Source organism: Meles meles, chromosome 6 (genome assembly GCF_922984935.1).
Source record: "Meles meles chromosome 6, mMelMel3.1 paternal haplotype, whole genome shotgun sequence".
Classification (NCBI taxonomy): domain Eukaryota; kingdom Metazoa; phylum Chordata; class Mammalia; order Carnivora; family Mustelidae; genus Meles; species Meles meles.
Genome location: NC_060071.1, coordinates 143,660,741 through 143,673,924, shown reverse-complemented (window position 1 = coordinate 143,673,924; position 13,184 = coordinate 143,660,741). Strand labels below are relative to the sequence as shown.

Here is a 13,184-nt window from a genome sequence, read left to right as displayed (position 1 = left end):
AAATCTTTGGGGTTGGGAATTAGGCTAGTTATTTATTAAGCCAGCGGGAAAGGCTTGTGATTGGTAGAAGGCACAAGGGGGGACTCTGAGAAGCCTATACGGTTCCATTTCTCATGTGGGTGGCAGGACTGTAATCTTAAACAGCATGAGGTCAGGGTGGACTTCCCTGAAAAGGAGACAAATGAGCAAAGGCTTAAAAACACTTCAAATATATGTCAAGTGACCACTTCTTGAGACCCCCACTGCTACTCCCCTTGCCTGGATTGCTCGGGGGGCCTCCAAGCCTGCTCCTGCTCATACCTGCCTTCCTCCCTTGGCAGTCTATGCTCAGGACAGGAGACTGAGATTTTGCTTAAAGGCAGACATTGATGTCACTCTTCTATTCCAAACCTTATACTCCTACTCAAAGTAAAAACCAAAGCTCTTCTGATGGATGCCCTAAAAGAACGCTCCCCGCAAGCACTCCAGGAACTTCTACGCCTTCTGCCTCCAGCACTGTTCCCCGGACTTCCACACACCTCGCTCTCGATCTCCAACTGCTCAAATGTCACCCCCTCAGTAAGGCCATCCTGGCCACTGTATTTAAAACTCCAACTCCCTTCCACTCTATTCCTCACTTCATCCCCACACCCACTAATCCTAACCCCTGCTTTCTTTTTTTTCCGTAGTACTAACCACATAATAGGCTGTACAATTCACTCACATGTTTACTGTCTCTTGCTCCCGACTAGAGCACAAGCTTCAGAAAGACAGGAATTTTGCTTTATTTTGCTCACTGGTCTATCTCTAGTGCCTAGAATGCTCCCTGGCACACAATCAAGCCTCAACAAAAAAAATCGTTGAATGAATGAATGAAATTTGTTTTCTCTCCTGAAAGCTGAATAATAATTTAAGGAAGTTCAAGGACCCCTTTAGCCCACCTCTGGAAAGGGAACTGCTGTGGTGATGAGAACAGGCCCCACTACAATGATCACACTTGAAAATACCTAAGCTTTCCCATTACAGGAAATGCCACAGACATCATGATTTCTAGTCTCTTTTTCATAGAAAATGAGACCCGTATGCGCACTTAAGAAGTCCTACCTGGCTTGTTTCTCTCGGGAAAACATTTGTCCATCAAATCTGCAATATTTTCTCTGTATCTGTTAAAAATTAAAGAATGAGTCACTGTTTGAAGGTCTACTCCATGGAAATTTATTAATATTTAGTCACAGTAAATAGCACAATAAGCGGCACTGTGTTACAGCCTAAATCCGCTTACAGACTTTCTTCTAAAACAAACTGAACAGGAGACCAAGGACTCTTCCTATGTAGCAAGTACTTTCTTATTTCTACATTAGGAGCAGTTAAAACCATCATCTCCGTCAAGAAATTCTGACTTAAATACATGTACCTTATCAAGATTTTGCCCAAAATAATTTATTACAAGTTTTCCTTTACCTAATTTTGGAATCTCTAACATAGTTAGGATTTTTCAAATTATCCTCCCAAGGAAGATGGCCAGTAAGCCACTGGATCATGCAATAACCAAGGATTTCCAAATCACCACGTCTTGACGGGGCTATGAATATAAAAGAAACAGAAACAGGTTAAGCACCAAAATCACTTTGAGGTATAGTTTCAAATATATATAAACCAATAAGGTAAAACAGTCAATCTCACAGTCCTGTTTTTCATCAAAACTTATCATTGTATTTAATAAAAGTAGTGAATAAATATTGGGCAATATGAAAGAAATAATTTACATCCAAATAAGGACTTACTTTAAAATCCAACTAGCAAACTCCAGAGTTGCAAACTAAGGCTATTGGTCTAGGAAATAAATTATAAAACAGACATATTTAATACTGTCCTTGGAAAGCTCAAAGACACTAACATGCTATAAGCTATGGAGAAGCCCAGAGAGCTGGGGGTCTCGGCTCCTCCCCAGTGCTGGGCACAGAAAAGCAAAGCACCTGCTAAAGGAACAGCCTGACTTCAGAGGTGATAAAGTCAGTTTGTCTGCTACAAAACTGTGGGCTGCGTAAGAAACTGACAGACTTTTAAGTGGAAAAAAAAAAAACACCCTCCATTTGACTAAGCCAAACAGAATCAAAAAGAAATCCTCAGTGAGCTGACCGAACCACCTTTCCTGCTAAAAGCGAGGACAGAAGACCACCAGGGAAAGACCCTGTTGGCCCTATTCCGCAACTGTAGGAGTCCAGCCTCCTCCCCCGACCCTTTCCCCACCCTACCCTGCCTCTGCAATTCTGATTTATCTGCTTGTTTGTTTGTACAAAATTAAGAACCATGTAGGACTTCAACTGAAATGTTAGCAGCATATTTCTTGGTCAGGCACTGTTGACATACCGACACCATTGTGTGCATCGATGCTGGTGAATTCAATCGTGCCATCGTGACATCTTTTGGGGTCTTCTTTGTATTCTTTATGAATTCCTTCTGGGCAATACCGGTAAGCAAGGCCGTAATCTACCAAGTACACCTATAAATGTCCAAGCACCAAGAAAAATCAAAGCCAAAATGATTGCACATATACTCCTTTATGGCCCAGAGACAAAATACCGTCATTTGAGGGTGGATTCATCTGCAAGGCTACAACACTGTACCCCGAACAAGTGAAATCCAATATGCTAAAAATAGCAAATACTTAATCCTGAAAGACTTTTTTTTTTTTTAAGATTTATTTTTTTATTTTTAGAGTGAGAGAGAGTGGGTACGTGAGTATACAGGCAGGGAGAGGCGCAGGGAGATAGAGTCTTAACCAGACTCCATGCTGAGTGCAGAGCCCAATGCAGGGCTGATCTCAGGACCCTGAGATCACGACCTGAGCCAAAACCAAGATCAGACAATTAACTGACTTTGCCACCCACATGCCCCGATTCTGAGAGACCTTTTATTTCAAGAAAAATGCTGAATGCCTATGTCACTGTAGTCCAGATAATATCACCTGACTCTGTATACTTCTTTAGGTAAATATGTTATGCTTGTAATTAATCCTATTTCCTCAACTTGAGCAAAGACTATAAATCTTACATTTTTTTCTTCAGAGTCCAAAACACAATTGAACACAGAGGAAATCAATACTTGTTGCAAAACAATAGCCCCACACCAAGTATAAGACTACTGACTTAGATGACACATGATACATTAATTATTTTCTATTCCTCTGCTCCTCCACTTATGAAATAATCAATTTATCAATTCATTTCACAAAAATATCTCAGATAACAATAAAGATCTGAATACCTTTAGCTAAGGCTCTTATCTCCATTTAAATATTATATATTAAAGTCAAGTTTCGGGTGCCTGGGTGGCTCAGTGGGTTAAAGCCTCTGCCTTCGGCTTGGGTCATGATACCAGGGTCCTGGGATCAAGCCCTGTGTCGGGTTCTCTGCTCAGTGGGGAGCCTGCTTCCCCCCAACTCTCTCTGCCTGCTGCTCTGCCTACTTGTGATTGCTCTCTGTCAAATAAATAAATAAATTTTTTTTTAAGTCAAGTTTCACAATTGAAACTAAACTTTAATATTACAAAGCACATATCTGTAGGCATGTTCGTGTGGGTCTGATGAGCATACAAAGCCAGTAAATTTGGCCTTCTTCTATTCCATAGTCACATACCACATCTCCAATTCTGGGTAACTGTCTCACAAATGTATGCATGTGATCACAAGAGGAAACTGAAGTAAAAATATGGGGACGGATCTAGCATACACATCTAACACCAGAAAAATAATCCCATCCAAAGCATATGCCCGAAGGATAACAGAGCTGCAAAAATATTTTCCTATAAACAAGAGGCAGCATATTTTAGCTAACTGCAAACTGAACTGTATTTTATTTATTACATTGTATACGTCCAGTTCATTTCAATTAATGGAATCCTTATGATTCAGGTTCTCAGTGCGTCCTGATTGTCTGCTCGCTTGCTTTTAAAATTTTAAAAACATCTAACACAAGATATCTGGGAGTCCTGTGAGTGCCTGTAAGATTTCCCCCTGAGCATGCTAGACTTAAGCAACTTTCCTCTGTTGTACAGGGAGATCCCTGACCACCAGCATGACAGAGACGGGGAATGGGGACAATACCTGAGAGGGTAGAAAATAAAGGGAAGGTGAAGGAAAAAGGGAAAACTAGGCAAGACAAAGTTAAAGACCGGTTTGAGGGAAAAAATAAAATGGAATGTCAACATAAACACACCTAAAATATGTAGACAACCCTTTCTCATACAGCATCAATAAGACGCAAGAACACACATGGGACCGATTCCATGCAGTGGCCTGACCAGGAGTGCCAACCAAACCTTACTTTAACCAAAATTATGGAAACAGCTTCAAGAAAATATAAACCCCTCTATTCCAACTAAACTGATCTGAATAAAGGTATAATAACATTAGCTTTTCTCTTTTCCTTAAAAAGTAAAAATTACAAAGTGAATGCAATAAAAAAAATGCACATTTGAATTCTAAACACTAAGGGTATACAAATTTAGACAGCTAAGATATTTCTGTAAACCAATTGATTTGAATAATCAACATGTTAAAGACCAAATTTTCCAAGTAACAGAACACTTATATTTGATGGATTTCTTGAACAAAGGAAATAAAAAAATGACAAAGCAGACAGGCAAACATAATTCATCGGTGCACTATATAATTTTAAGCTTCCACCCCCAAATAGCTATTTGAAATTCATTTTGTATCACAAGCACTTCTTCTGAATATTATTTAGGGCAAAATAGCCAACTTGATAAAGTGCCAACAAATCGCATCAAAAGTGTAGAATGTTAACTAGATAAAAGTGTCAAGAAGAAATATTATTATTACCATATCTACTCCAAAAAGTTAAACTTCTGCACAAGTTCAAAAGTTCAAAGCAACCATATTTGTTTTCAAACAACAGCTTTTAAATAGTAGAAATTAAAGTTAATAAAACTACCTGGTCAGGATTCTTGTAGCTCAAAAGAAGATTTGAGGCCTTGATATCTCCATGTACATACTCGTGCTCGTGAATATATTCCAGAATATCCAGCTATGAAAGCATCATAGAGAATAAATTAATGCAGTACCTAACACCAGCCAGCAGAGGACCGAACTTCAACACAACTCGCCTCTACCAGATTAAAACAAGAGGAGTGTAGCTCACATACAATTCTCAAGCTTAGCTGCAAGACAGTTTTCCGAGAAAACCTTCTGGCATTTGCTTCATATATTTTCTGAAGGTCACTCCCAAAGCGATCCATTATCATAAACCTGTAACTAAAGACAAACAAGAAAAGTCAATGAACTAAACGGAACTCGGAAAAACCTACTTTGCCGTGACTAGCCTCCCTTGACAGTAATTTTTCCAAGGCCACGTTTAGTGAGAAAGAATGAAAGGGGAAGAAAGGAGAGAGAAGGAAAGAAAGACAAATGTTTGAAACCCTTTCTTCCGACTAGAAATCTCAAGAGTTGGGAGCGTTTCCCTGTTCCGCCTTGAGTGCCTCCTCCTGGTGGCAGCCAGGGAGCTTCCTGAGACACTAGTCAACATAAGGCGATCAGTCCACAGACAAGACGCTGGCAAATTCATTCACAGGAAAGATAAAACAATCCGTGTAAGACTGGTATCACGGATTTTCCTCAAACCGAAGTTAATTTTTGTTTCTGTATTTAGCTTGTTGTCTGTGACTGTTTTTCTTCACTTTTAGGGTACATTTTAGTAGTATTAACATTTTACTAAAATTGAGACTATAAAGAGATGCTGTCACAATAACTAAATTCCATAAAACAATGTAAATGGTATAAAGGGGCTGTATGTTAAATACTCAAAGGACAAAAGCTAGCGAAGAACAAATATCCTGGGGAAACGTGCAGATGTCTGTTTTTGCCACAAACCCACTGTGTCCCCTTGGCCGAGTCACATTACTTCTGTAAGCCCCAATTCCCACAGGTACTGAATGGGAGCATGGGGCCCCATGCGTGCTGAGGTCTTTTCTGGCACTCAAATTCTAACATTCAACAACCGTAAGTGACATTTCTATGTGTACCCGAAAAGCAATACCTCATTCCAGTAACACAGTTCACTGTATGCTCTGAGGATCACTTGTATCTTTATCCAGTTTTTCAGATTCTGACTCGTCTGGTTAAATCACCCCATAAATCAGTAAAAACTAAGACCACATTCACAATGTCCCTTCCAGCTGGGCTAAGATGAGTGATGACCATCATAACAACAGTGAGCATGGACTGAAGCCTTCTGAACACGGCACTATTCTAATTACTTTGGATGTAGAACCCCTGCTATATGTGTAATTATTCCCGGTTCTATCCTACTTCTCCAGAAATTTTCACAAAAACTATAGAGACTTGTCCCAGCAAAACCGTATGTAAAAAAACGCTGTCATTTCAGTAAATTCATCATATTTCCTAAGAGACACAGACACACGATAAGAACTTCCAAACATAAAACAGCGCGGGCTGCCCACCCAGCAACTACCTCTCCTCTCCACCCTTTCCAACGGAGCACCGACTGCGTTCAAGCAGTCCATCCTCTTCCACATGGCCGCGTGCTTCACCATGCCAATCACTGGATCGCTCATCCCCTATCAGTGACTGGTTTAACAATGAGCACCGATAAAACCCAGACCAAGAAACATGCCTTGGGAAGGGAGGTTCCTTTGCCAGCAAAGTAAAACCCACAACAAGCAATACCTCCCACTGCCATGGGCTGCTGTGCCCGTCTGCACGTGATGCCTAGAAATGGGGCAGCCACCTGAGGCCACACAGTGGAGAATTAATACAGCACAAAGCCAAGAGGAGGAGGGCAAAAGGGCAAGATAAAGGAATCTAGGCCCCTGAGAGTCACATCAGAGAGCAGAGTCAAAGTTTTCCTTTACTTACAGCGGAAAGCACCCTAACCAATACACCCCCAGGGCCGAACTAAATCTACTCCTCGGACGGCTGCCAGCCTTACTCCAGCAAGTTCCATTCATTCATGCAAGTATTTTTAAAAATGTCAATCATGCACCAGAGCACGGGAGGTTTTCTCCAACTCGGCAGTGCCAGCAATGTTCTCTCTCCAATCTCAGAACTCCCAAGACATGAACAAATCAGAGTCACAGAGTTTTTAGTAGCACCTCGTGGCTGTAATTGTCTCAGACCTGTTTGTTTTCTCTCACCAGCCACACTGAAAACGTCATAAGGAGGACGCTGCTGCGGGCAGATCGTGTATCTAATACAAAAGGCCAAACTGAAGCCTGAAGGGCTCCCTTTCCCACAAATGACATGGAGTTCTTGTCTGCTTGCTTGCTTATTTGCAAGAGGAGAAAATGCAGGGTGCATCTGCTCTGTTCCTGCTCGTCAGCTGGGCTCCAGGCAGGTGCTAGTGCTCCACACAAGTCCTCCGGACTAGGGCTCATGTCCTGTTCGACTCTGCCAAGTGCATGCCCCGCAGCCCAGAGGGAGACCCAGCAGAAACGCAGGTGCTCAGTAAACCGTGGACAGTGAGTACTCAAAAGATGGAGAAGAAACACAAAGCATGCAAATTTTACCTCTTTCCATTTTTATCATGTAGGCCAGACCCCCAATACTTAGGAACACCCAGGTACTTCAGTTTATGGGTACGAATCCATTTCTGAACTACAAGATAAACACATGCTTGTGATTTCACTTTTCTTCTACATGATTTTTTTAAACCCTTAAGAGCAGAATGTACTTATACATGTAATAAGATTTCATCTTTTTTTCATAAAAAAGTGAACAATCATTATAATAACAAATAACAAGTACCCTTCAATCAAAGCATTTTTATTAACATATAAAATTTTACCCTGCTCTAAACATTATCTTTAAAATGAAAAATCTCCAAAAGGCATTAAAAAAAAGAAAATCCAACCACAGTATGCCAGTTGTCATTACTAGCTCTAATGATGTAAATGGTTACTCACTTCTCCAGAAAGACTTACTTTTTACCTAACCTAGAAGTTGTTTACCTCATTTCTAAAGGTCATTAACCAGGAAATGACGCTCAAGGGGTGGCAGGAGCTTGCAGAGGTCCTGCTCTCTTCCCTGCAGTGGTTCTAATTCATCAATTACAGCATCCCCCCTCCACCCAGGTTATGTTCTCCAAAGTTTAGAAAAAATTCTCAAAAAGACTGGGAGTCCCATGCATGAATTAGGACTACTTCTCAGTTTTTTATGATATTTCCTAAATCCTGTATCCTCTAACTTTATTCTATATATCAATATAGATGAAATCTTATCATATCCAACCCAGGAAGAGATCAAAATTCTTTCATACAAATCTCATTAAAATGAAATTTACTTAAAAAGTAAAAAATAAATATAACAAAGCATCATAATATCAGATCCAGTGCTCTGGTCTTGACTTCACACAACAGCGGCGGTCACTTTAACAAGGTAGACATGTGTGCTGTGTTCCTTACTTTGCTCTGGTTTGGCAGCTCGCTGGTAGAACTTCAGTTCAGTAAAGAGAGGTCCGTTGTCACTGGGCTCCTTAAAACAGAAGAGGTTACTGGTGCTAGCAGTCATTAACATTACGGAGTCATTTTCAATGAAACGTCAAAGAACACTAACATCAGTGTTTCTTTCCAATGTAATCGTGATACTTAAGTTTGTAACTATATTTATGGCATACACTCTTTCAAAATGTTTTAGATATTCTCAGAAGAGTCCACGAATCTTGTATTTTTCTCAAAGTCCATTTCTGTAAGTGATAAAATGCTCAAAATCAGATAAACAGCTCCGTCTTCGCAGAAGTTTAAGAAAAATCTTTAAACTCGTTTTCATCTTTGTTAAGCTTTCTCTTAACCAATGATTGGCAACCATGTGAACCAAGGGGCTACCAGATGTTTCTGAGATCCAAAAAAATTCCAATACCTGACTTACCCAATTAGCGGCAAAATCCAACTCTTTTCCCTGTCTCTCAGTACAGTTGTATCTAGTTGATCAGGACTGGCAGACACCAACCTTGTCACAAAGGAAATCTTCTGGAACTCCAGAGCCCCAAGCAAGCACTGTCCACTTAGTGGCATCCCCTCCTTGCTAACACTCATTCCTGCCTTTTTCAAACTAAGGAACCCCACGATTACCTTCCCACGTGAGAATTCAAAGTCAAGAGGAAACCAGGGCTCGGTAATAACTGTTTTCCACCAACTTTACCGGACTACATTCATTTTACATTTTAAAGGCTACTAACAGTAAAATGATTTGTAAAGAATTATAGATGTACAAAAAGGCATGGACAAACAAGAAATATCAGCCTGTTGGGAGTTTTGCGCCTTGTTAAGTAGACACAGAAAGATAAAAAAGATATTAGAATTTTGTGGACTTCTTAAATAGTAAATTGTATCTGAATCAAAAGTGGTTTGTGGGCACCTCGGTGGCTCAGTGGGTTAAAGCCTCTGCCTTCGGCTCAGGTCGTGATCCCAGGGTCCTGCTGAGAGCCTATTTCCCTTCCTCTCTCTCTGCCTGCCTCTCTGCCTACCTATGATCTCTGTCTGTCAAATAAATAAATAAAATCTTTAAAAAAAAAAAAGTGGTGTGTATGTCATGTTGATCATTTCTGTTGGTATTATCTTGTTTATCAAGAACCCGAGAAAAATTCTGAAAAGCAGTGAAAACTTTGAATGAGGAAGCTAACATTTCCAAACTAATTATATGGTTGCTTTTCCTTTAGGAAATACAGGAAGAAAGTTATCTTGGACAGAACATCCGTGTAGCTGGAGTTGCAAGGTCAGCAGAGCATTAGAAGAAATGACCGTGAGGCCCAATAGCTTCAGGAATCCCCAGTTAAAGCGCGTATAGAGGGGCACCTGGGTGGCTCGGTGGGTTTAAAGCCTCTGTCTTCGGCTCAGGTCATGATCTCGGGGTCCTGGGATCGGGCCCCACATCCGGCTCTCTGCTCAGCAGGGAGCCTGCTTCCTCCCTCTCTCTCTGCCTGCCTCCCTGCCCCTCTGCCTACTTGTGATCTCTATCTGTCAAATAAATAAATAAAATCTTTAAAGAAAAAAAAAAGCGCGTATAGGAAGACGGGTCAGCCAATTTGCAAGGAATCGGGCAGCATCTAGCTAAGAACAAGCCGTCAACAGCAAACAGGCAACATGATAACTAGCACGTGGACCAGAACCTGAAAATAAACGTGCCTTGTTGCAGGTGAGTATACTTGTCAACCCAGCCTTGAAACAGAATGATCCACGGCGCTTGGCACCTCATCACCTCTTAAGAAATAGAAACTAACCAACACATAAGGTATGAATGCAAGTCCCTAACCTTTGGACTCAGTACCTCAAGCTTCACCATAACCTGTGGCTCATTCCTTGGTATCGATGCTCTCTGGACAGACACCTGTTCCTGTTCAGGGCCCACAGCAAGCCTTCAGCAGGAGCAGCAGTCTCAGTGAAAGAAATGAAGAAAGTAGTGGAAATTCAAGAGAAGACGTTTTGGTGAAGTTACTCTCCAAAGGCTAACTTTCAGAATAGCTTATTAATATAATTCAGGTTTGAAAGGGGTTTTCCTAAGACAAATCCCGGCTTATTACCATCAGTATAAAATTCTGATTCATTCCGTTTCAACCTATGTCATATCAACTTTAATTTCCAAGCTTCCCTTTGGGCAATAATTTATTAAACTTATAATAATAAGAATCAACCTATATAAATCAGACTATTATAATGAAAGCCCCACTACAATGAAGGTTCTTTGAGCTCATTTCATACTTTTTTCTAATCCAATAAGGTTCCATTATAACAAAATAAAAGAGCTACTTCCTTGGCATTGCACTCTGGCCAAAGCTCGCTATTTCTGAGGAAGAAAATACCTTAACTCATAACTAAAATTTTATTAACATATTTCAAATCTAAAATACTTTGCCAACTCTATAATAGCCAAGATTTAGAAAAGAAATTGGGACTGACATTTTAACTAGAATATCACTAAACGTTTCTTTAAGACTTCTAAGTGTCAAAATGAAGATGACAACAGAAAAAAAATTAAAATGTGATATATTTCAATGGCACCCTCTAAAAGCAACTGGCTGCCATTTAAAAATGAAGCTGTATAAAGTTTCCCCTTCCTACCAAAAAATTATGATATATGAATTGAAAATTCAGGTCACTTCTCATAAAGTCAGTGAAAGAAATTAAACATCAGTCTGCAAACTTCTTGCCATGGAACTTTGAAATAAAGACTTTATGTCCGTTCAAAGTGACCATGATATAAAGAACTGTTAGGGTACAAGACCCAAAAGTCCGCCCTCCCCCTCCATTCTGCTCTGAGCTCACTGACGTGACTGCAAAAGGGGAGTATAACTAAAAACTAATTTGTTATCAAGGTTTTTAACAAGAAAACACAAAAGAGTATTTTTTTCTTCTTGCATTATCCAACTTATTGCCAATTTCCCATTTCTCGAGGCACATCATCTTTCCTGAGATAAAATACAGACAGGGTGTCTCAGTTATCTAAAGGCAAAGAATACAAGTTTACCACCTCTGGTGACCTCAGCACCATGACTCCGAGGCTGCTCCCTAAGTCAATACAGAGTAAGGCCCTAAGCAAAACCGGAGCGGTCATTTGGTAGGAGAAAAAAAATACTTAGTATGTACCTAAACATCTATCTTGAATATGTCTGTCTTCACTTCATTTCCAGACCAAATGTAAGAAATCTGCGGGTTAACCATACGAGGCTCTTTCATCGAGCAGGGACGCATATTAGCAGCAGCCACGTCTTCTGACTAATCTTCCACCTGAAGGGGAAGCCCTAACAGAAGCACAGGGTACCTGCCACCTCCACTGAATGAAAGGATCCCCAAACGTACACAGGAGCATGCATGATTCCACGGAAAATAATTAAGGTGCTCTGTGCACCACACTCTACCAGCGGTTCTCAACCTTGAGGCACAAAAGAATCCCCTGGGGAGCTTTACTAAAAATACCAATAACCAGGCTCTGCATTCGGAGATTCTGATTATAGCGCACTACCACTGCGGTATAGTCACTCTGCTTCTCAGTAGAGAACCACTGTTTGATTTGATATGCCACTGCATTATTAAGTCTAATTTCACGTTAAAAATCAACTTGCCTTTGACTATTTTTTAAGATTTATTTATTTGACAGAGAGAGAGAGAGAGAGAGAGAGAGAAAACACGTGCACCAAAGGAGAGGGAGAAGCAGACTCCCAGCTGAGCAGGAAGGCCTATGGGGGCTCCATCCCAGGACCCCAAGATCATGACCCGAGCTGAAGGCAGACACTTAACCAACTGAGCCACCCAGGTGCCCCAGTCTTCCATTATCTTTTAAATAACATTTGCTAAGGTGATTTTTCTCCAAAGATAATATATGTGCTTATGTTAGAAAATTTGGAAATATTTTGACATATTTTCTTCACATATATGGCTATTTTATAAGATTACCTCCATACTCCATACCTAAAACCATACATATAGTTTTATATTTTGCTTTTTTTTTAGTAATTACTTATGAAATGTCCCCAAAGTTCTTTGGAATCAAAGAATCATGTTCTTTGAAAACATGATTTTTAATAGACCGAATGTTTTAAATGGCAAATGTTCATAAGCAGTTGATTTTCATACTGGAAAGAGCTGATACTCATTTTACAGGTTTGTGTTTGATGAACCATTTCCACCTTTAATATTATAAAGCTCTGAGAGCAAAGACTTACAGAGTAGTTGTGGACAGAGCCACGTCACAGCACACCACAAGTGAAGGCAAATGGTGCTACTTGAAAAGACAACAGATCAGAAGAAAGTGGGTGGCCCCAAGAAATCAAAAGGTGCTGGGAAATTATGGTTACACAGTTTTCAGAATAAAGCAGGCATTTATAAACATCATAAAGAAAACAAGTTTACAACAAGAACAACAAAACAAGTTTACAACAAAACAACTTGAAATCCAGCTAAGGAAAAAAACACTTACAAGATTAAAAGCAACTGTGGCCTGGGAAGGATATTAGCATCTGAAATGGTAAAATAAATGTAAACAGAATGAATGTTACTAGAGTTTCAAGGAGTTCAGAGAGGATGAGGATCCGGAAAGGAATCAGCAATAGCAGCTACTGGGCTCTCCCTGAGAGAGAAAAGGGAACGTCAGTAACACTGATTTGTTTATGGCATCCTTCCAGGATCACAGACAAACTACCACACTGAAAATGTTACTGAGATATTAAATGCAAAAG

General features: G+C 40.2%; 1 protein-coding gene across 4 annotated transcripts in view; it reads right to left on the bottom strand.

Moving 5' to 3' along the window:
• The window catches only part of VRK1 (VRK serine/threonine kinase 1), a 79,924-nt gene that overhangs the window by 23,718 nt on the left and 43,022 nt on the right, over window positions 1-13,184 (bottom strand). For all 4 annotated transcript variants that reach the window (XM_046009290.1, XM_046009292.1, XM_046009288.1 and 1 more), the window contains 7 exons: window positions 8,419-8,488; window positions 7,525-7,612; window positions 5,146-5,254; window positions 4,935-5,027; window positions 2,350-2,482; window positions 1,441-1,561; window positions 1,084-1,142 (listed from right to left, as the gene is read on the bottom strand). In XM_046009290.1, coding sequence (XP_045865246.1) covers window positions 1,084-1,142; window positions 1,441-1,561; window positions 2,350-2,482; window positions 4,935-5,027; window positions 5,146-5,254; window positions 7,525-7,612; window positions 8,419-8,488 — 673 coding nt within the window. The remainder of the gene's footprint in view (window positions 1-1,083; window positions 1,143-1,440; window positions 1,562-2,349; window positions 2,483-4,934; window positions 5,028-5,145; window positions 5,255-7,524; window positions 7,613-8,418; window positions 8,489-13,184) is intronic.